Raw genomic sequence first — 22,553 nt, forward strand, 5'->3', positions numbered from 1 at the left:
AAGTAGATGGTTAGTGTACAGAACTAGGAAAATTCATGAACGTTACAAAAAGTAAAAATCACTCAAAACCCCAATGTGAGGAGCAAAGGAGAAAAAAGATGCTTTTTTTTTTAAATAAGAAAAAGCATTTATTTCTGCTCCCTCACACACCTTATTGTTCAGAAAACAGTCTTACATGCACGTCGGAAGCAACGCAGCTGCACGCTCTGTTTAAAGGCAGGGCGCCGCGAGTGAAGCTGACCGGCTGTGCAGAGTTCTCAGCTTATGGGATCTTGCTTTGTGATTTTACATTAATTTCTGAAAGTCAGATTTGCTATCTCCAGAAAGTGTTAAGAGAGTTGCAAAACAATAATCACTCTATTCAATATTATAGTTGTAGAAATGGATTACATTTTCTTTAAGAAATTAAAAGCTGAGGAGAACATGCCACTGAGCACCACTGGTGTGTCGGTGCAGGGTGTAGGTCAGCGGGAAAAAGCGCTGTAATCAGCTTGTCTCTCTGATATCAAGGAGATAATTTAGTTCAAGCTTTACTATGTGTCCCGTGTTGTCTACTAGATGCTTCTTTTCTGCTGCTTTCATCCTTTTCCATGTTTCATATCAGAGGATTGGTACAGCCTTTAAAACGGCACTAACAGGAACAAATCCCACATCCACAGATTTCTTTGCAAAAGGCATTCTAACCCATCAGAGAGCCTGGTGGTGTCATTCTCATGAATTCTCTAGCCATGGGGAAACTCAGTAGGACACAGACAAATCCACTGGCTTGAATAAGAAATCCACTGAGTTTTGGAATGTTTGGCGCATTGGACTGGTCTAAGACTACGAAACCTAAACCTCCCATTGTAAACAGGAAGCTGGATGCAAGTCCTTCCATAATATATTGTCCATTGTTCTATAGTCTAAGAAAGCTACTGGTCTCTTATGCCCATGTTCATCAGTCATAGAGCCAACATTTGAGGGTTTGACAATAAGATTATAAATTATTCCTCCAGTGATGAGGAAGTAAGATACCAAACATACGAGGTCATGGCTGAAAGAATGTTCACCCAGGGTGGCTTCGTCAGTTTCAGGTTGGGGCATTTCAGCACTAAGAGTTTCACTTGGTACAAAGTCTCCACGTTGGCAGTGGCAAGGGCAGCTCTCCATCTCAAGCCGCAGATGATCTTTAAAAGACAGACTTTGGGCCTGGCTGGTGTGGCTCAGTGGATTGAGGGCTGGCCTGTGAACCAAAGGGTTGCCGGTTTGATTCCCAGTCAGGGAGGGCATGTGCCTGGGTTTCGGGCCAGGTCCTCAGTGGTGGGGGTGGGCGGAGGGTGGCAGTGAGAGGCAACCACACGTGGATGTTTTTCTCCCTCTCTTTCTCTCACCCTTCCCCTCTCTCTAAAAATAAATAAATAAAAATCTTTTAAAAAGAAAAAGATAGACTTTGGCTTTAGAAAGATCTGGATTTGAGTTGGCTCTTATTAGTTAAGTGACCATCCATGGAGGTAGCTTCTTGAGCCTCAGTTTCTTCATACATAAAATGGGGATGATAATATTTTCTATCACATAAGGACAGGTAAAATATTATGTGCAAACTCTTTAGCCCAGGCCTCACATATGAAAGTGCTCAAAAATGTTTTTATTATTATTATTATTATTATTACCTCTGTTAATATTTTGATGCATTTCCCTCCCTCTGCACATATTGCTTTACACAGTTGGATGACAATGTATATACAATTTAGTATCCAATTTTCCCACTTAGCATCACACCATTAACATTTCCTTATATTACTTTTTTTCAAAAACATTTTAATGTTTGTATAATAATTGTTTAATCATTTCCCTTTGTGGGGGGTGTTTTGGCAATTTCTGGTTTTCCACCATTAAAGCGAGCCCTGCTGCCCTGGCCACCGTGGTTCAGTTGGTTGGAGGGTTGTCCTATAGAGCAAAGGATTGTGGGTTCTATTCCCAGTCAGGGCACATGGCTGGGTTGCGTGTTCGGTCCTCGGTTGGAGCACATGCTAGAGGCAACCGATCAATGTTTCTCTCTCACATCATTGTTTCTTTCCTCTCACTCTCCCTCCCTTCCTCTCCCTCCAAAATCAATAAGCATGCTTCAAGTGAGGATTAAAGAGGGGGAAAAAAAGAACACTGCTTTGAACATATTTGTGCTGTTACTTATCTTTCCTCTTTCTCTTAAATCTCTGGTTTTGTGACCGGTCTTCACCATCAGACTGGAAGTTCATCAAGAGCATAGCCCATGTCTCTACCATCAGACTGGGAGCTTCCCCAGAGTAGGGGCTCTTCCCCAGTTAGAAAAGGCCTCAGGCTGCAGCCAAGCTCTTAGGGGCTGGTGGACACCCTCAGTTTGTCCCGCCCAGCATCGCTCCCTGGCCTCTGATAGCAGCCTCTCCTGCTTCCTGAGGTTTGGGCGGGCAGCCACTCACAGGGCAGGCACCCCCCAGACAGGACTGGGGAATCCGAATTAGTGGTGAATTGACATAAGGAAAAAAATTGTTGCACAGCCAAGTCATGGCAACATCCTCAAGAAATGATCCATGGTCTCCTGCTACTGGGAGTTTCAGGCCTAAAATAGGTTGTCCTGTTCCTTTTTCAGCTCTGCGACCCACCCGGTATCCTTCCATTCCCTTCCCTTTTGCTGTCATTAGCCAGAGTAGGTTTTGACCATAGGATTGTGCCTGATCCAAATATTGGCACCAGAAAGTGGGGTTCGGGCCCAGACTTCAGGCCAAAAGCTCTGAGATCCCTGTTGGGGTTCAGCACTGGGAAAGCAGCAGCCCACAGTGCACAGAGGGGAGAAAGCTTATCAAGTTGTAAGCTGCTGCAGACACCAGGGGATCACGTACCCTCTGAGGTTCACTGTGTGGACTCGGCCATGGACTGACTTACGGGGAATGAAGAAACCAGGAACACAGAATGGGGTGGCTGCTCATGATGGCATTGAATAATGTCGAGCAAGACAAGCTTTAATGTCTAGATTACTGATTCAGGGAGTTAAATGAACTTCAAGACCTTTATGTGATATGGCTCAGAGAATCTGTTAAGACTGGTTGCTGCGGGGCGTAAGGCCATTAAAATATTATAAGACTTGGGGAGTATAAGAGTATGAGCAGCAAGGCCTCCAATCCATCCCATGTTCCTGAACAGTTAGACCGGCTCACCTGGTGATTTCTGAGGAACTGGTGTATTCCTTACCTGGCACCCTGACCCCTGACCCCTGACCAAGGAGGGCTAAGCCAAAGCCCCTGGTGCCCCTCTTACTCTCCAAATAATAAATAAAAAACAGGGTTCTGTCCCCCAGGGAGCTGTAGAAATTAGTCACCATGAGTGACTTGAAAGAGGCAGGAGTGGTGACTCCTATTTCTAGCAGACATCTGTCACATTGGTTGTTTTTGGTTTTGGCTGATCGGCATCCTAACCTCCTTCTCACGTGGGGGTGATGCCCTGCTGTGTGAGTCCTGGGGCGTGGGCAGGCCTCTTCTCTCCGAGGAAGCCCCCCACTCTGCCCACTCTGGAGAGTTCTGATGGCGTGCTGGCACTAGTCAGCAGTGGACCCCTGTGCCATGACTCCACCCCCCTCAGATGGCCCCGAGGACAGCAGTGGGGAAGGGAAATCTGCAGGATGGTAGAACTTCAAGTGCTCTAACTACCCACCGACAAAGAGCCACATCCTATCCCGCAGAGCCTGTAAAGTTTGCCTTATTTGGAAAAGGGTCCTCTGCAGACACAACTAAAGACTTTGAGATAAGGAGATGATCGATCCTACCAGATTATCTGACTGGGCCCTAACCAAGGACAAGTGTCCTTCTAAGAGACACACAGAGGAGAAAGCAAAGAAGAAAAGGTGACGTGACCATGAAGGCAGAGACTGGAATGGCGTGGCCACAGCCAAGGAAGCTGGTGACTGGAGAAAGTTAAAGGAGGCAGGACCTCTGCAGGGAGCGCAGCTCCAGAATTATAAGAGAACAAATTTCTGCTGATTCAAGCCACCAATTTGTGCTAATTTGTGGCAGCCTCAGGACACCACCTCCCTTGTAAGGAGAGAGAGCCTGAGGCGGATGAACACCACTTTGCACAGAATAGAGTGAGTTAAGTAAGAGTTTAGGGAAACGGTGTGTGAATGGAGCTCTCGGAATGGGGGCAAGATCAGAAAGTATTTGGGCCCTTTGAGAACCTCCTTGAGAGGCCTGGCACGGCAGAGGCTTTAACAACAGGGGCAGGACCACCCACTCCACAGAGGCCGGCCTCCTCCCTCAGCGCGCCCACCCCAGCCCCACCGGCACTGCCCTCAAGACTCATAAGGAAGACATCCGTCGTGGGGCGGATGGAGACGAATGGATCTTCCGCCAGGGCCAACACAGCTAGTCACCACTGTCTCCCCAGGATCTCAACAAACTTTGAGTCCCCTAGTGTGACTTCTACAACCATCAAAAATCAGTAAGAAAACAAACAACACAGATAAAGATTGTCTGGCAAAAGATTTGAACAAACACCACATCAGGGAGTATATACAGATGGCAATTAAGCACATGAGAAAATGCTCAGCATCATTAGTCAGCAGGGCAATGGAAATCAAACTGCAATGACATAGAACTACACACCTATTAGAAAGGCTAAGTTAAAAAAAACAACAAAAAACTGGACAATGCCAAAAACTGGTGAGGATGCGGAGCCACTGGAAGCTTCCCATCGCTGATGGGAGAGTGCCCTGCATTGGCCACTTTGGAAAGCAGTGGGACGTGTGGAAGTTGAAGCAAACATTTACCACGAGTCTCAGCCATCTCACTCATGGGTGTTTGTCCCAGAAAAATAAAACTTTTATTCACACAAAAACCTGGCCATGAATATGTGTAGTATCTTTATTCATAACTGCCCAAATTTCTCAGAAATAACCCAAATATCCTTCATTGGGGAAATGGATAGACACCCTGTGGCTCCCTCCATACAGCAGACTCAGTAACATAAAGTAACCAACCTCTGAAACCTGCACCTCATGTGCCAATCTCAATGGCACTGCGCTGAGTAAAAGCGGCCAGGCCCGCCCTGGCCAGTGTGGCCCAGCTGGGTGGGGCATCGTCCTGTAACTGAAGGGTGGCGGTTTGATTCCCGTCAGGGCAGGGGCCGGGGTTGTCGGTTCGACCAGGTCCCGTGAGTATGATTCCAGGCCAGGGAGCGTACAAGAGGCAACCAATAGATTTTTCTCCCTTTCTCTCTCTCTCTCTAAAAGCAATACAAAATGTTCAAGGATTAGAAAAAATTAAATATTAAAAAATTAAAGAATTCAGCTCTGGCTAGTGGCGTAGTTTGTTGGAGCCTTATCCTGTGCAGCAAAGTTTGCCAGTTGACCCCGGTCAGGGCACATAACCAAGCTGTGGGTTTGATCCCCGTCTGGGCCGGTATAGGCAGCCACGGATCAATCATTCTCTCACATCGATGTGTGTGTCTCTCTCTTGCTCTCTCTCTCCAGAATCAATAAACATATCTTCAGGTGAGGATTATTTTTAATTTTAAACAAACGAACAAAAAAAAGAAGCCAGACTTCCCAAAAGTTTGTATGTATGATTTCATCTACATCACATTATGGGAAAGGCAGAACTAGAGGGAAATGAAACAGATCGGTAGCCACCAGGATTTGGCAGTGGGGTCGGTTACAAAGGGATGGTGCCAGAAAATTTTGGGGGGTGATGAAAGTGTTCTGTATATTGGTTGTGGCGGTGGTTACATGATGTACGAGTTTGTCAAAACTCATAGAACTGCAACTACAAAGGGTGAATTTCACTATGTTAATTGTACTTTAACTTCCTTAAAGGGGGATTACTAATGTTGGTTATTGGTGGGGTGCCATCCCCAGAGGAGGGGGCGCTGATACACAGAGGGCTCAGAAGGAGCATGTGCAGAACTCGGAAACGCCTGGGCTGCCTCCCGCTCCTGCCAAGTCCAGTGTAAAAATCAATGAAAGGGGGAAACATATTAATGTAGACTTCAGCCACCCAACACAGGGGCAGGCCCATCAAGGGGCCAGAGAGCTCAGGAGCAGAAGGTCTGGGTCACCGCCTGGTGTAAAGAACCCTGGTCAGCAGAGACGCAGGACAAGAGTGCGGGGACGTGGGGTGGGGGATAGTCGTGAGTCTACCCGCAGCCAGGTGGCATCTGCAGGAAGGACTCTAGTATCCACCCGATTTTCTTCCTTGCTGATCATGTGTATATTTTTATATCTTATAACTCTCTTCTCTTTCTTGTTTAACTTTACAATTTAACCTCTATGCTGCAGAATGTTGAGATGTGGTCATGACCAAAGTGAAGGGCAACCCTGGGGCAGTGACTGCTGAGACCCTGGACCAGCCACTGCATCCTGGGCTTACGGAGGATGGGTGTGATGTGTTTGAAGGGAGCTCTGATGAGGAGTGGGAATTATAAATTTGGAAAAGCGGGTTCATGTGGTTATTGACCAGCTGAAGGGAGGGACCACACTAAGAGAATAGAGCACAGATTTCACCGGGACCAGAAGGATGAGGTAGAACAGGAGACGCCTTCACAGCAGCCACAGAAGACCCAGAGGTCATATAGACCTCTACCCCTGCCTCCTCCAGGCCACGTAAGCTTCACTGCACACTCAGTCCAGTCTTGGTCAGGAGCATGGGGTGCTGAGAAGAACCCAGAGGCTGAGGATTGAATTAAAAAAAGACAGGCAACCTGGAAGTTGCTGTGAGTCTCGCTGCCTGTCCTCACCTGAACGCGATGGAGACTGGAGAGTCAGAGAAAATTCAAGTTACAATTACGGCGCACCCCACTGTCATCTGAGCCTACTTCTTGGGGAAGAAGTGCTATCTGGGGGCTAGACAGCCCACAGTGAAGTAGAGGAGGAACTCCTTGTTGTTTGCCCAGAATCCTTCCCCTTTTCTTCGGTAACAAAAGCCCACTCTATTTGGAGAACTGCCCCTCCCCATTCCATGAAGCCCAGGCGGGGCTGTCCTTCTGGGGCGCTGCCCAGGGCAGCCCACGGCTGGCGGTTGGAGGACACAAGCTAAGCCGACCAGAGTCTCTGAATGGGGAACCCGAATCTTGAGTGGATTCCCTGCTGCTCCCTGCTCTGACTCCTGCCTGGGTTGTCACACATCTGACCTTAATCCAGAGCTGCGAGCTCTTTCCCAGAATTGAGATGTCAGTGTCTGTGCCTTAAGCAAAGGGGACGTGTTACAGGAAGAGAGGGGAGTTTCGGGCCCTACAGGGGCAGGAATGGTAATGGTGTGTGTGGGTGTGTGAGGATGTGAGCGCGTGCATGTGTACGTGTGTAACCAGGACCCAGAACTCCATCCAGGAGTCAGGGCATGGCTGCCGCTGCTTCTCCCTGAAAGGCTAATCTATCCTTCCTCCCATCTGCTAATCAGCTTTTTCATTTTCCCCATCAGCTCATCAGAAAATCGCCTTCCTGGACTTCCCTCGTTCCATGTTTTAGACCAGCTCGAGGGTGAGCTGTTGGGCGGTGAACCCCCCCCTCCCCCCCGGGAGAGGCACTTAGATCGGCAGCCCCTCCCTGTCCAGTCTGTTGGGGCGGGGAGCAAAGAGCTCATTTCCTAGAGGGGCAGCCAGAGGCCCACCGCGTGTGTCTGGGGCGCATCGTGAACAATGGAGACTGGCAGACACCCAAGAGGAGTTGGCCACACTCCTAGGTCTACAGCCACCGCGTCCCAGCCCCACTCTGCAGAGGGCAGGACACCACCCCAATCCCCAGCACACCAGGTGGTAAAATTCGAACAGGGTAAATTTTGCTTCATTTTTTTGTTTTTGTTTTTTTTTTCATTGTGGTGCAGTATCTACACTACATACAGTAAAATACTCGAATCTGAAGCACCTACTGGGGTGATTTTTACATGTGTGCCACCAACACCCCAGACTCAAATTTAGAGCGATTCCAACACTCCAGAAGGTGCCCCCAGTCAGTATCCCTCCCAGATGCACCCCTGAAGATTGTTATCACCGTAGGTTAGTTCTGCCTCTCCCTGAACTTCATGGAAGTGGAATTGCAGTCCATATTCACTTGTCTATGGCTTTTCTCACCTGTGCCTGTGAGCGACATCCATGTGACTGCTCGTGGGAACCAGAACTCAGTTCTTTTTTGAAGGGGAAATCCAACGCAAAATACTCCTTAGACTGGGGATGGGGTGGTTGCTCCTTACGAGAGTTCGGTACGAAAGCACTTAATTCTTACTTAACATTTTGGAAGTGTGAACATTGCCAACATTCTCTTTGCCACGCTCTTCATTTGTGATGAGAAAAACTCCATTCTCTCCCCTTGGGAAGCTGGCAGTGACCAGCTGGAGACAGGACCGATGCGTTTTCACAGCTTCACTCACAGCTAGAAATAGCTCCTCCGTTCCTCCTTCCTTCCCCGGCCTTCTAGTCTCAACTTGTGGGAAGGGAACCATAATTAGCTTCCCCGAGGCTCTGCTCACGGCGGTGTTGGGGAGAAGTGGGTGGAAGGGGCAGAAGGGGCCCGGATGAGCTCATGGGAAAAGTGTTTTTTAACACTGAGTTCCATAAAAATGAGAGAGGACAGTGTTCTTTAATCAATGATATTTCTGTGTCTCCAGAATTGGGTGGATTTCTCTCATTTTAAGGGGCTCCTGTCTGGTTCCTCCAGCTGCTCCCTTACCGTATATTCCGCCTTGCAGTGGTGTCAGCGGGAAGGGGAGGGCGCAGGACCCAGGCTGAGCACCCGGAGGGATGCTGGGAACTTCCCCAGGGAGTCTACATACACTGCGCTTCTATAATGTTAGTTTTATTTTAGTTTTTCAATTCCAGTTGACATTCAATGCTATATTAGTTTCAGGCGTATAGCACCGTGATTAGACATTTGCATAACTTCCCCGTGATAAGTCTGATACCCACCTGGCACTATACGCAGCTTTTTCTGTGTTATTGACTGGATTCCCTAGGCTGTACTTCACATCCTGTGGCTGTTTTATAACTGCCAATTTGTGCTTCTTAACCCCTTCGCCTTTTTCACTCAGTCCTTCAACACCCTTCCCCTCTGGCAACCAACAGTCTGTTCTCTGTATTTATGAGTTTGTTTGTTTGGTGTGTTTGTGCATTTTGTTTAGCGAGATTCTGCATATAAGTGAAGTCATGTAGTATTCGTCTTTGTCAATACTGACTGGTTTCACTTAGCACAGTACCCTGCAGGCCCCTGTCACACAGCATACACTGTCTCATTCAATCCTGACCTGGTGAAGGAGCCTTCATCCTCCCTAGATAGACGAACGAGGCAGGCTCAGGGAGCTTACACATTTAAACAACTCGTCCAAGGTCACACAGCTGAGCTTGGAAGCCAAGTCTGTCTGGATGGAAGCTGTGCTGGAAGCAACCCAGTCTGGGGCCCCACAGCGGAGCCGCTTCCCACTGTCTGGGCCGGGGAGGGCGTTCCCGGCTGCCACGGCCAGGCCAGTCGTCCTGGGAAGGCGGCTCGGTCCCGCACCTGAGCACACCCAGGCAGCTGCGCCCTTCCCAGCCTCCAGCCCCTGGGCCACCTGAGGCTCACAGACCTCCTGCCACTCACATATGGCCTTGGGAAGGGGCCAGGGTGAGTGTTAACTGAAGGGGTGAGTCTTACATGCTGGAATTGCAGATATTAAGTAACATTTAAAAAAAGAAACTGGTGAGAATCATTTGGGAAGGACTTCCCAAGGGCCTCTGCAATTACTCTTGGAGACAGCACCCCCTCCCCCCAACCACTGCTGTAAGGGCAGGAGAGGTCCACCCAGAGCAAGAACACAGCCCCTGGCCACGAGGCTGCTGGGCTGGTCCACAGGGACCTGGGCCTGCCCTAAAATCCCCAAGAGGGCCTGGGGAGGTTGAGGAGTGGGGAGGCTGGGGCCCTCCTCCCCTGAGCCTGTCACTGCCAGACACCTGGGTTTGGGTGAGGGCCAGCCTGGAGTGAGGCAAGAGAGGTGCTGGGGATGAAAATTTAGGGAGGTGCTTACATGCTACGCTGGCTGCCTCTCTTGCCTCACCCTAGTCCCAGCCCTGCTGAGAAGCGAGGGTACAGGAGGTGAATGATGGCAAAAATAATAGCAGCTAACACACACTGCTTACAGGTGCCAAGCCCTGTCCTAAGCTCTATCTATCTATTAACATGTACTCTGTATAACATGTATCAATTCGCTCAACCCTTACGGCTCTTGAAATTATCCTTACTTGACAGATACGGAAACTGAGACTCAGAACAGATAAGTTGCCCAGCTAATGTTCCACAGTCCACACTCTGAGCCACAATGCGCTATCCCCACCCCTCCATCCCCCCAGAAGTGAAAGGCGCCAGGTGCCCAGTTGCCACCCACTCACTTTATCAGGCTCCCACTCCCCCTCCCCCAGCAGCGTGGCCACAGCTGGGCCTCTGCTCACGCAGGCCCTGTAAGATGGGGAAGGTGGGTCACATGTGGGCAGGGCCCCTTTTAAAGCCCCACCACCCCAGCTGGCTCTGTCTTCTGTCACCTGCCCTGCTGGCGACTACCTACACCAGCTGTGCGCACTCATCATGGAGAAGATCCTTGTCCTTCTGCTCGTCACCCTCGCTGTGGCCTACGCGGTGCCCGACCCCCGGGGAATCATTATCCACCTGGTGAGAGGCTCTTTAGCGGAGGAGCCATCTGGACCCCCGGGTGGGAACTTTCTTAAGCTTGGTTCTTGACCTCTGATGTCCCCACCTGGGGCTGCCAAAGGGCTGGGAGGTGACGTATCTCTTCCCTTGCTGCCCGTGTCCTGCCCTGTGCCTCTGCCCAGGGGCCCTGGAAAAGGCTGATCAGCGGGGCACACGCTCAGCACAGTGGTTTGATCTGGCTAAGGGAGCTTTTAAAAACCCAGAGCTCTAGGCGTCCCCCCTAGAAACGCTGGCTCAGAGCCCAGGGATTCCTGCTCCAACCTGCAGTGCACACTTCCTGCGTGCCAGACACGGTTCTAAATACCTCACGAATACCTATCCATTCAGTCCTCACACTGACCCCCTGGGACAGGCACTGTGATTGGCAACACTGCTCCAGGTGCAAAGCCGGTGCTGGGCAACCTGCCTGAGGCCGCGCAGCTGGAATGTGTTGAGCAGGGATGGAGCACAGGGCTCGGCTCCAGAGCCACGCTGTCCCCACTGCGACACGCTGCCTCTCAGAGGGCAGACCAGGGAAAGCCCTTTGGGGCCACCCATCCTGTCCAGAGGTTCTTAAATCGGTCCCATGACTGGGCCCCGGGGGATAGGAACCCCCTGAGATTATGTGCAAAATTCTGTGGGGGGAGGAAGTTTTCCAGGGATATGGTCCTTAATTTTCACAGGCTCCTTGCTCAAAGGGTGTGAACCCAGTAAGGTTTGAAGCCCCTGTTTGGGGCCACACATGCACCTTCCAGGGGGACACTGAGGCCGAACATGGGCCAGTGACTTTCCTGGGGTCACCCAGGGAGCTGGTAGTACAACTGGCGTAGAAGCAGGTGTCCTGCACCCACAGCCCAGGACTGCTGCTGCTCGCCACACCGCTGTTTTCTCACAGGGGTGAGGTGGGGTGGGGTGGGCAGGGAGACGCTCTCAGTGGGGACCCCGTGGAGGGAGGGGTCCTGGCTGATGGCTGCCCCCGCAGGAAGAGGGCGAGCTCTGCTTAAACAGCGCCCAGTGCAAGAGCAAGTGCTGCCACCGGACAAGCGGGCTGAGCCTGGCCCGCTGCGCACCCAAGGCCAGCGAGAACAGCGAGTGCTCTGCCAAGGTAGGTGCAGAAGGACTGTGTGTGTGTGTGTGTGTGTGTGTGTGTGTGTGTGTGTGTGTGTGTGTGTGTTGGGGGGCAGCCCAGAGCAGGAGGGCCCTGGAGGCTTGGGGATGGGATCAGGGAAGAGGTCAGCCTGGATCTTGAGACAAGAGAGGAAGGTCAACAGGTTTCAAAGCACTTTCCTGTCCATGGTTTCTCACAACTGACCAGAGATGGGTGGGGGAAGGGACTTGGCGTCCCCATCTCATGAATGGATAAACAGAGGCTCCCCAAAGAGATGTAGTTAGAAGGAGCAAATGAGCCAGAGTGGGAGCCAGAACCGGAGTCCTTCAGGCCCACGAGCCCCCTGGGGGAGGCAACAGGTGGAGAGAAGCACCATGTGAACAGACAGATTGCCCGCTGGTTCCAGTGGTCAGGCCCAAGACAGGAGATGCCCCAAGTAGCCCCCAATAGCCTGTGACTCCACTGGCTCCATGTCTCTGCAGTCACTCTATGGGGTTTACTACAAGTGTCCCTGTGAGCGGGGCTTGACCTGCGAGGCTGACAAATCCATCGTGGGCTCCATCACCAACACAAACTTTGGCATCTGCCTTGATCCTAAAGGCACCAAGGAGTGAAACCAACCACCCGCCCTGCCCCCAGCCCAGGATAGCTCCTGACCACCTCTGCCCGCCGGCCTCCCCTTGACCGGCACCTCTGTTCCTGGTTGGGTTCTTGACAATTAAAGCCCTTCCTGCAAACCTTCCCCAGGATCCTGGATGTTCTTGCTGAGTTGACGTCTTTCTTGATGTTCCTTCCACCCAGGCTCTGCCCCCTCAGGTCAGAGGAAGGAGGGGTGGGTATGATGTGGGGCAACGTGAGTCTGCACAGGCCGGAGACAAGTTTTGGCAAAGCAGAGAATTCTCCATTGCTGGGGGGCAATCACACCTTTCGGAGGTGCCCTCCCCACCCCTCAAGTTCTCAGACAGGACAGACGGGCAAAGATGGGGTGCACATACACACATACACACAGCCCTTTGGCGGGGAGTTGGAAGGACCCATATTCTTTGTCCTGCATCAAAGCGCACCTGTCCCCATGCTGGGCTCGCGCCTCTTTTCTGGGCCCAATGCGCAGATGTGACAACCAGCAGACACAACCCACAGGTGAAGGGCCAGACCGTTAACACCGCTGCAGGCTCCCTGTGCTTGTGCACCGGACCCCCACCTTGATCCTGGGAGAATCTATTGTCTCCACTTTAGAGATAATAGAGACTAAGTTTCAGAGAGATTAAGCACCTTGCTCAATGTCACAGAATTAGAAAAAAGTTGTCACTAAACCCATCTAACTCCACCCCCTTCTAACAATCCCTGTCTTTTCCAAATTATCCATACCAAAACAATTGGGTGGAATTGCCGGGAATTCAGTTTTGGCTTGATCTAAAAATTCCATACCCTCTGAAGCCATCTAACCTGGAGGCCCCATCTCTGATCAGATGCTCACTGGCCCCCCGGCGGGGAGGCTGCAGAGGAGCCACACCGGCACTGGGGGGAGTGAGCTGAAGGGAACTGAGATGCTCTCCCAGCCCCAGGATTCCGTAGTTCCAGGACCAACGTATCCTTTGAGTAACCATTAGATTTATGAATTTGAACTAGATTCAGCTGTAACAAAAAACCGAAATAATTATGGTTTAAACAAATAGGAGCATATAGTTCTCATGAATCAAGAAGTCTAGAGATAGAAGGTCCTGGCATTTGTTGAGGGGCTGGCAGATCTGCCATTCTCTTGACTTTCTCACAGTTGGCAAATGCCTCCACAGTAGCTCCTAACGTCATATGCTCTCACTATATGCTGTTAGGGAGCACAAAGTAGGTGAGTGGGATGGGGGAGAAGGCAGAGTATTTCTCATAGCACACCTTCTTGTCTTGCCTTAAAGCTTCCAGCCAGATTTCTCCTTATCTCCATGTCTACAACTAGGTCGCCTTACCACCTCTAGCTGCAAGGGAGGCTGAGAAAGCAAGTATTGGGCAAAGGAATGGGATTGCCATCACTGGCTTAGACTAATCATGGTTCCTGTCCATGGGCTGGGTACACACTACCCAAACAATATTGGGGTTCAGTTAGCAAGGATGGGGGCAATGGCTGGTAACAGTGTTACCCTGCCTCAGTTACTGCTCAACCAGAGGGGCTTTCAACACCTTACCCCAGTAATGGTCTCAGGCCCTGAGGCAAGGGTGGGTCATGTTCCTCGGTGCCCAGATTCAGGCCAGGGGGAGTCTGCACTCATTCACTTCTTTACACAACTACTACAGTGTCCAGCACTGTGTCACGGACCATGGGGGACATGAGGAAAATGTCCTTAGTTTCCAGGAGTGAGTAGGGAGTTGGGCTCTGCAGAAGATATACTGGTCTAGACCCGTGTTCCCCTGTATTAAATCTTTTCCACTTGAAATGCCTGGAGTGGTGCTTCATTTCTACACTCAACCTGGCTAGTACAAGACTGTTGGACAAAGGGAGGCTTGGGTTATTGTTGCTATTGTTCAAAAGTACCTTTCTCTCACTAAGCCTTAAGCCTAGAGCAGTCACTGTTTTCTAATTCTCATAAAATGTCCTAGAGGGTCCTGACCAGTATGGCTCAGTTGGTTGGGCATCGTCCTGCAAAGCAAAAGGTAGCCAGTTCGATTCCAGGTCAGGAGAGACTTTGCCTGGAAAATGGGTACAAAGGCCTGGGTTGTGGGTTAAGAGCCTGGGTGGGGTGAGAGGCAACCAATCGATGTTTCTCTTTCACATCAGTGTTTCTCATCCTCTCTCTCCCTACTTTTTCCTCTCTCTAAAAATAAATAAATGAAATTTTTTTCAAGAAAAATATGTCCTAGAGGCTATAGCCTTGCCATTGACACTTTCCGCACTAGCAGCCTACTCCCTGGAACCCCCCGTAGTGCTGTAACCTTTCTACACCTGTTAGATATTCAGCAATAGAAGCAGAGGTGTTTGCAGCCTTGAGTCCATAAAACCTTCCGAATGCTGGGCCCTGGAGGCCTGCGCTGTCTAATATGGAAGCTATCAGCCAGCCATGTGTTGATCACTTGACATGTGGCTCATTTGAACTGAGAGAAGTGCAAAATACAAGCTGGGTTTTGAAAACCTATTTTTAAAAAAGTTAAATATCTCAAATAATTTTACATGTTGAAATGACAACAGTTTTGATTGGGTTATAAATAAAATATGTTATTGTTGCAGAACACAGGGGGCCAAGGGCGGTATACTACTAACGGAAAGGACCCCCTCCTGGGCTCAACCGTCTGTCGCCAATAGGGAAGACATCTCTCAATGCCAGAGATTTGTGAAAAGGAAAGGAAATGTTTATTTAATGCTATACAGACTTAAAGTAGTGACCTAATGTCTTCATTAAAATATCAAAGTCCTTTCGGATACCCACAGAGGCACACAACTCTTCCTTCTCCCCCTGCCCTAATCCGGGGTACCATAATTCAGTAAAAGAAGAACACGTCTGGGATCCAGGCTCCTGGCACCATCAGCTGTGTCCCGGTCCAGGCAGGATCTCTAATTACTCCAAAGCCATGTGGTGCCTTCTCATGGTCTACTGTCAAGAATTCTTTGTACCCATTTTCCAGGCAAAGTCTCCCCTGCTTCCCTGGCCATGTGGCCAAAGGGAGCACTCCAAAGCTGCATAGTCCTCCTTTACCAAGGCTGCAGAAGTCTCCACTCTGGCCAAAACCGCATGGTCCTCTTCTCTCCACCAGAGCTGCGGGGGTCCGCACTCTGGTCAAAAGTGCAAGTCTCTCTCTCTGCACTGCCACAGCCGCGTGGTTCACACCTCAGTGGCTGCCAGTCTGCATTTTTAAATCCTTGTCAATCTTCCTCTGCAGCCCCATTTCCAACTCCTCCCACAATCAGCTGCACTTCCCGGCACTCCCATATCCTTCCAGCTTTACTGGGCTGCCATAGTGGGTCTGGCCAGGCGTGGCCCCATGGTGCAGAGCCAACCATCTCCAAGCTCTCAAGCAGGAGCCGTCACTCGGGGACCTGCCTCCCAGTTACATCTTGGCTGGAAGTCACTTCCATTCCCACAGCCATTTAACATATCTATGAAGCCAGTTAAAGCTTATAGATATGTTAAATGACCATGCCAGAGGTTGGATGCAAAGCTGTTGCTGTTCGAAACTGCTCTCAATGACCCTGCTCCATTTGCCCCTTCTCCCAACTCACAACTTGTGGGGGGAAGGGGTGAGGACATCTTATATGTCTTTCTAATATTTCCTGAACACCTTGAGTCCTGGACCCCATTCCAAATCGCTTTTTGGGGCCTCCTTCTTGGCTGCACCCTGTTCCATTATCAAAATGGATCCCACCTGTTTCTTTTTACCTTTTAGTATGGCTATCAGAAAATGTGAAATGACGCGCGGGGCTCACATTTCATTGCCGGTGGACAGTGCTGGCAGAGACGCCTGATCTCTGATGCTTCTCAGCATCAGTGAACCGACTCTTTTCACCATGGCAGAAGCACAGTCTCACACCTCGAAGTATTTCTCCCAGTTTCTCTAGATTCTAGCAACTGTGGCCTCTACCACTCTTTCCACAGGGGTGGCTGAATATGCACGGCTTGTATAGTGGTCCAAAATACGCCACGGTGGCATAAAAATTATCGTCAACTGAAGACACTTTAATATAGGCTTTTTCTGAACCCCCTTATGTGCCCCAAAGCAGAGCCTCCCACAGACCTCCAATGTCATGAATCCCCTTCTGGGGCGTTTGTTAGGACCAGAGAACAGCGACTCTTATGGCTGGAAAGGAGCGCCATGCCTAAGTGGGCGTGGCCACACAGCTATCACACCTCCCATTCACTCTCCTCAGGGCTCATTTATCTTTTCTAAAGTCATTTGTTTTCCCATAAGTGCTTTCCCCCCACCCCTTTGCCCTATTAAGGAGTCATTTTCCAAAGTGTCCTTCTCCCCATCCCTTCCCCAATTTGGGTGGTATATAAGCCCCAAATTCTAACTGCCTCATTGAATCACATTTTCCTGTGAACTCCCCCATGTATATGTGCATAAAAATCTGTCCTTTCTCTTGCTAATTTCTTCTGTCACTTTAATTTGCAGAACTTTTTCTTCCTTCCCTCTTCGAAAGAGGGGAAACAAAACATTGATGTGCAAGAGAAACAATTGGTTGACTCTCACACACCCCCTACTGGGGACCTGGCCAGCAATTCAGGCATGTGCCCTGACTGGGAATCAAACTAGCAACCTTTTGGTTTGCAGGGTGACACCAAATCCACTGAGCCACACCAGTCAGGACAACATGCCTGCAACTTTCTAAAACTACCCTGGACTCATTCTCTTCCCATCACCACATCAGGTGCTCCAGTTTCGTTTCTCACGCTCTTTCCTGGGCTCTCCTCTCTTTCTCACCCCTCCTGTCTATCCCTGTCTCCCGGAAGTGTCACACTCATCCCTTTCAAACTAAGTGACCTTCAGCAAGTTGCTATGAACAAAAAAAAAAAAAAAAAAGGGAGATTCAATGGAAAGTAGCCTCATAAATTCCTAACTGGGCAGATCATGGTGGGTAGTCCTGCCCCAGGTCTATAAGAAATTTATCTTTCCTTAAGCACTGTTCCTATGCATCTGGGTTAGCACGCCTCTGAAATGCCAGGAGCAGCCTGACTCGGATGCCAGCCCAGTGTCCTTGGAGTTATGGATGAGAAACGAGACAAATTCACACGGACTACCAAGTCCTGTGGAGGAAAGGGGACAGTGTGGCCACTCTCTCAAGAGGAGAGCACCCGGACCCTTGCCCAGACAGGCTTTTATTGGGTTTCAATTTGCACAGGCATACGGGTAAAGCTCATTAATCACTGTCAGGCAGTAAGGATCAAACAATAGATAGCATACTAATAATTACGAGGCCTTATTCTGAGGCAGGGTTTGTTAGCTAAAGGGCTATAAAACTTTGGGAAACAAACTCATTTCTTGCTCGGACCCTTATTATTTAATTGAGAGCATTCTTAGCAAAGCAGGTTTCACAGGGTTTTATGCATTCTTTCTTAGGTCTGATCACCTGGAGAAATCTGCCCTTTCCAGCACAGGGCTGCACCACCCTCTGTCATTGTTTCAGGCTTCAGTCAGTCAGGTGAAGTGAAGCAGCCAAAAGATTAGGAAACATCTTGCAGACAGAATGAGGACTCAAGCTACGTCAAAGCCAGGGGGCGGCCCTGGCTGATGTAGCTCAGTGGATTGACTGCTGGCCTGCCAACCAAAGGATCAAGGTTTGATTCCCAGCCAGGGCACATGTCTGGGTTGCAGGCCAGTTCCCAGGAGGGGACACACGAAAGGCAACCATACATTGATACTTCTCTCCTTCCCTTCCCTTCTAAAGATAAATAAATAAAATAATTTTTAAAAGAGTTAAAAGAAGCCCTGGCTGGTGTAGCTCAGTGGATTGAGCGCGGGCCTGCGAACCAGACAATTGCGGTTCAATTCCCAGTCAGGGCACATGCCTGGGTTGCAGACCGGTTCCCTGCAGACCGGTTCCCTGCAGGCCAGTTCCCAGCAGGGGACGCATGAAAGGCAACCGTACATTGATGTTTCTCTCCCTCTCTCCTTCCCTTCCCCTCTAAAGATAAATAAATAAAATCTTTAAAAAAAAAGAGTTAAAAGAAAAAAGCCAAGGGGTGAGCGACCATCACCCTTATTTACTATAGCCCCCCAAGTCCGTCCCTGGGGGCTCCCCATGATTGTGCCTGTCTTAGATTGTTCCTTCCTTGAGGAATCTTACCTGTCATTGGCTAACCAAACAAGCACCGGGGGCCAGGCAGGGTGAAGTAAAAGAGGCAGAGGCAGTGCCCCTGCCAGGGAGATAAGCTTTGTCTCCTTAGTGGCTTATGGTCTGAAGGTCGCTCACTCAGCCTTAGCCATGGTGGGTGGGAGGGGGGGTTACATCTCCTAAAACCAAGCAGGGCGGTTCCCAATAGCAGCCCTCTTCTCCAGACCCCTTTGGAGGCATAACGACCCTCAGGGGAGCACATAATCTTGTTAACTATCCTGTAATCCAGTGATTTTCAACCCTTTTCATCTCAGGATGCACATAAACTAACTACTAAAATTCTGCAGCACACTGAAAATATATATTTTGCCAATCTGACAAAAGTAGTTATAATTTTGATTGATCTACAAAAAGTATATATCATTGTCTACCCTTTTTGCTCCAAAGTGACTTTTTAAAAAAATCAGGTGCCTATACTCATATATAAGGATTTTTGGTACCAAGAGTTAACCAAACAGATGGAACCTTATTTTGCCACATGACCAATAAGATGCAACTCACCCTGACCAGCATGGCTCAGTAGATTGGACATTGTACTGCAAACCAAAAGGTTGCAGGTTCAATTCCCGGTCAGGGCACATACCTGGGTTTTGGGCTGGGTCCCAGGTGGGGGGTGTACCAGAGGCAATTGGTCAATGTTTTTCTCACACATCAATGTTTCTCTCCCTCTCTCCCTGCCTTCCCTTCTCTCTAAAAAGACAGACATACATACATACAAAAAATAAGGGGCAACTCTATTATATGACCTATATATTTATGGTTCAAGATAAGGCATTCACACCAGACAGCTATTGTTGTGTTGGCTGTTGCAATTTTTTATTTGACAGTCTAAGGGGGAAAAGGTCAGTGCCTCTGACTAAATAGTCAAGTATTGCATGTTTTAAATATTCTTGTGGCACATTGGTCGAAAAATCTCTATCATAATCCAATTCCTACTTTGCTTTCTCCCAACTTCACTTAAACCTTCCTTAGTTCCCTCTCCTGCAAACTTTCATTCTAGGGAGCATTTCAGACCTTGCTTCCTGGCAACCGTCCTCAGTTTGATGCAGATGCATTCTTATAAAAATTCTCCACAGATTTGGGTGTTTCTTATGAGGACATTGCCCGAGCCCTCTGTCTCCCCACCTGTAAAACAGGGTGACAACAGCAGCCACTCAACAGAGGGCTTTTGTAAGATTAGATGAGATCATGCGTGTAATGCCCCCGGAGTCTAGTAAGTACTCAATAAGCATTCACTTTTCATACACATGTTTCTTTTGTACACTTTCCTTCATGTTCCTGAAATTTAAGGTCAAGGAACCAAGAGCTCAGGTCTAAACAGAAGTTATTATGAAGTGGGCTGAAGCCAGGTAAAGTCCTCCTCTGAAGGACTTTTATTCAACACGAGGCAGACCCTGTTGACCTTGAGAAGGAATATACCTGCCAAGAAGAACTCCTGGCCACTTGTTAGGCATAAATTCATGATCAGAGTCTAGCAGCCATTGCCGACAGGGGCTTCTCAACCGGCTGCATTTCGGGGAGAAGCTACAGACTGAACTGCCGGCTTTCTGCACTTTGTTCCCTCCGGCTGAGCCAACCTGGAATTGTCTTTCAACCAATGCATTTTTACTGACCAATCAGAGCAGCTTCATAATGACCAATGAGAACACGTAATTCTGACCAATTAGGACTGTGCTATGTGAACCAATAAGACTGTGCAAATTTGGAGTCCTCATTTGTATAAAAATAGACCAATTGGGAACTAGGGTGAGAGCTTCATAAAAGCAGGCCTCCCCTTTGTCTCTCAGCAAAGGGCATTTTTGGTTTCCTCTAAAAGCTGCACCTCTGGATGTGTAAACTGTTCATCTGACTGAAGTTTCTCCTTTTACTGTATCCCAGACAGGGGACTCCTGTTGGCACTGGCTTGGCGGCTGCAAACTTTTTTCAACAGCCCTAAGCCCAAGAGGATCCCTTCCTCTTTCCTCCCTCATCTTCTCGCCACTTCCCCGCTGCCCCAGGAACGTGTCCCATATCCAACCCAGTTTGTCCGCCTCCAAGGCAGCAGATATTGAAAGGTTTTTACTTCAATGATGGTGCATTATCCCTCCCTCCCTGCCCCTCCCCTCTTGGTAGGGGTTCTGGGGACCAGGGGCAGGAATGCACAGTTCTGGGTAGACCTGGAGTGGGTGAAGGGGGAGGGGCAGGAGGCAAGGAAGAGGAACATTATAAAAAAATTTTTTTAGCTGTCTTCTTTTTTCAATTTTCTTACAACGGCCTTAGGCAATTTTAAACAATTTCTTTTTTTTTAACTTTTTAAAACTTTATTTTAAAAATTATTTTCTTGTTCAAGTACAGTTGTCTGCATTTACCCCCCCCCATTCCCCCTCAACCCCAGCCATCCCCACCTCCTTCCCCTGATTCCACCCCCCTCCCGGTTGGTTTTGTCCATGTGACCTTTATAGTTGTTCCTGAAAACCCTTTGGAAATACACAAGTCAGGTTGGGCTGCCAGGGACACTCATTACGTAGGCCGAGAAACCTCTGGGAAAGGCAGGTTGACCTTGACCTTGGCTGCTGCTCTGCCCTCAGCCTGGGGGCCAACCCCCATTTCCACCCCAGCCCAGCTCTGGGGCCCATTTGCACAGGGCCCACACCCACCTGCGTGTGACAGAAGCCACCCTCAGACCCCTTTGTGGTGCAGTGGCAGGACTCCCAGTGGCAGCATCGGCTCTCCCACCTGTTGCTCTGGATGCAAATCTCCCCGTTGTCCTGTTGGGAGATGACCCCGCCTGACTCTTCCTTGGCCTCCCCATCCTGCCCTCCAAGGCCTTTCTCTCAGCTGGTATCCCCCACATTGTGTCCTCAGCACCATCCCCACTGCCACCAGGCTGGGCCATTCTACTTGCAGACCAGGGTTAGAGAGCAAGGAAAGAGAGCACCAGCAGGACCTGACTCATGCCTAGAGGAACCAAACAGTGTTGCAGGTTTGCTCTTAGTGTCCCCAGAATATGTTCCTACTCCAGCACATTTTAGGGGTATTCAGACCTTCCTGTCTTTGCTCATGCAATTCCTGGAAACTCCTTCCTACCTTTTCACCTGAGCGGGATGTCACTCATCCACCCACCCCCACCCCCCACCCCCACACACACATATCAATGACCCCCAATGCTGGAGCTTACCATGTTATCTTGTCTATCACTGCCACCCATTGCCTCTCTGTTGGACAATACAGAAGTCATTCGTCCAGCAAGTGCTGAGCCTCTGCTGCATCCAGGCATCGCTCCCTGCACTGGGAATACAGCTGAGAGTAAAACAAACAAATGCCTGTTCTCCGGAGCTGACCTTCCAGAGCAGCCGTCCAACAGGACTTTCTGCAAGATGAAAATGTGCTCTCCCCGCACAGTCCAACTTGGCAGTCACCAGCCAACTGTGGCTCTTGAGCACCTAAAATGTGACTAGCGTGACTGAGGAGCTGAATTTTAAGTTGTGTTTAGTTTTCATTAAAGAAACTGTACGCGACTAGTGACGACACACTCACACTGAAGGCAGGTCATAAACACATACGTGAGACAGACAGGGCGTCACAGACAAAATGCGGAGCAAAAGAAGTCAAATAAAAAAAACATTCTGTGTGATTCTATTATATAAAGTTCAAAAGCAGTCAATACTAGCCTTGGCCAGGTGGCTCAGTTGGTGAAGCATTGTCCCATGCACCAAAAATGTTGCAGTTGCAATTCCTGGTCAGGACACATCCCTAGGTCTTGGGTTCGGTGCCCTGCGAGGGTGTGTACCGGAGGCAACCGATTCATGTCTCTCTCTCTCTCTCCCCTCCCACTCCCTACCCACCATGTCTCTAAAATCAGTACATATCCTCAGGTGAAGATTTAAGAAATAAATCTTAAAAAAACAGGATTTAAAAATATATAAATAAAATACAATTTATAATTTTAAAATAAAAACCAGACAACAATAATCTACAACAATGGAGGTCAGGACAGTGTTCCCTTT

General features: G+C 49.3%; 1 protein-coding gene and 1 pseudogene across 1 annotated transcript; one reads left to right on the forward strand and one right to left on the reverse strand.

Annotated features, from left to right (window-relative positions):
- Positions 1-679: 679 nt before the first annotated feature.
- Positions 680-10,542, reverse strand: LOC119050036 (oligosaccharyltransferase complex subunit OSTC-like; annotated as a pseudogene).
- Positions 10,515-12,471, forward strand: CLPS (colipase). Its single transcript, XM_037146182.2, has 3 exons — positions 10,515-10,627; positions 11,628-11,750; positions 12,236-12,471. The coding sequence occupies exons 1-3, from the start codon at positions 10,544-10,546 to the stop codon at positions 12,365-12,367; spliced, it is 339 nt and encodes a 112-aa protein (XP_037002077.2). The 5' UTR covers positions 10,515-10,543; the 3' UTR covers positions 12,368-12,471.
- The last annotated feature ends 10,082 nt before the right edge of the window (positions 12,472-22,553 follow it).

This window comes from Artibeus jamaicensis, unplaced genomic scaffold, assembly GCF_021234435.1.
Source record: "Artibeus jamaicensis isolate MK-2021 breed Jamaican fruit bat unplaced genomic scaffold, CSHL_Jam_final contig_1803, whole genome shotgun sequence".
Taxonomy (NCBI): Eukaryota; Metazoa; Chordata; class Mammalia; order Chiroptera; family Phyllostomidae; genus Artibeus; species Artibeus jamaicensis.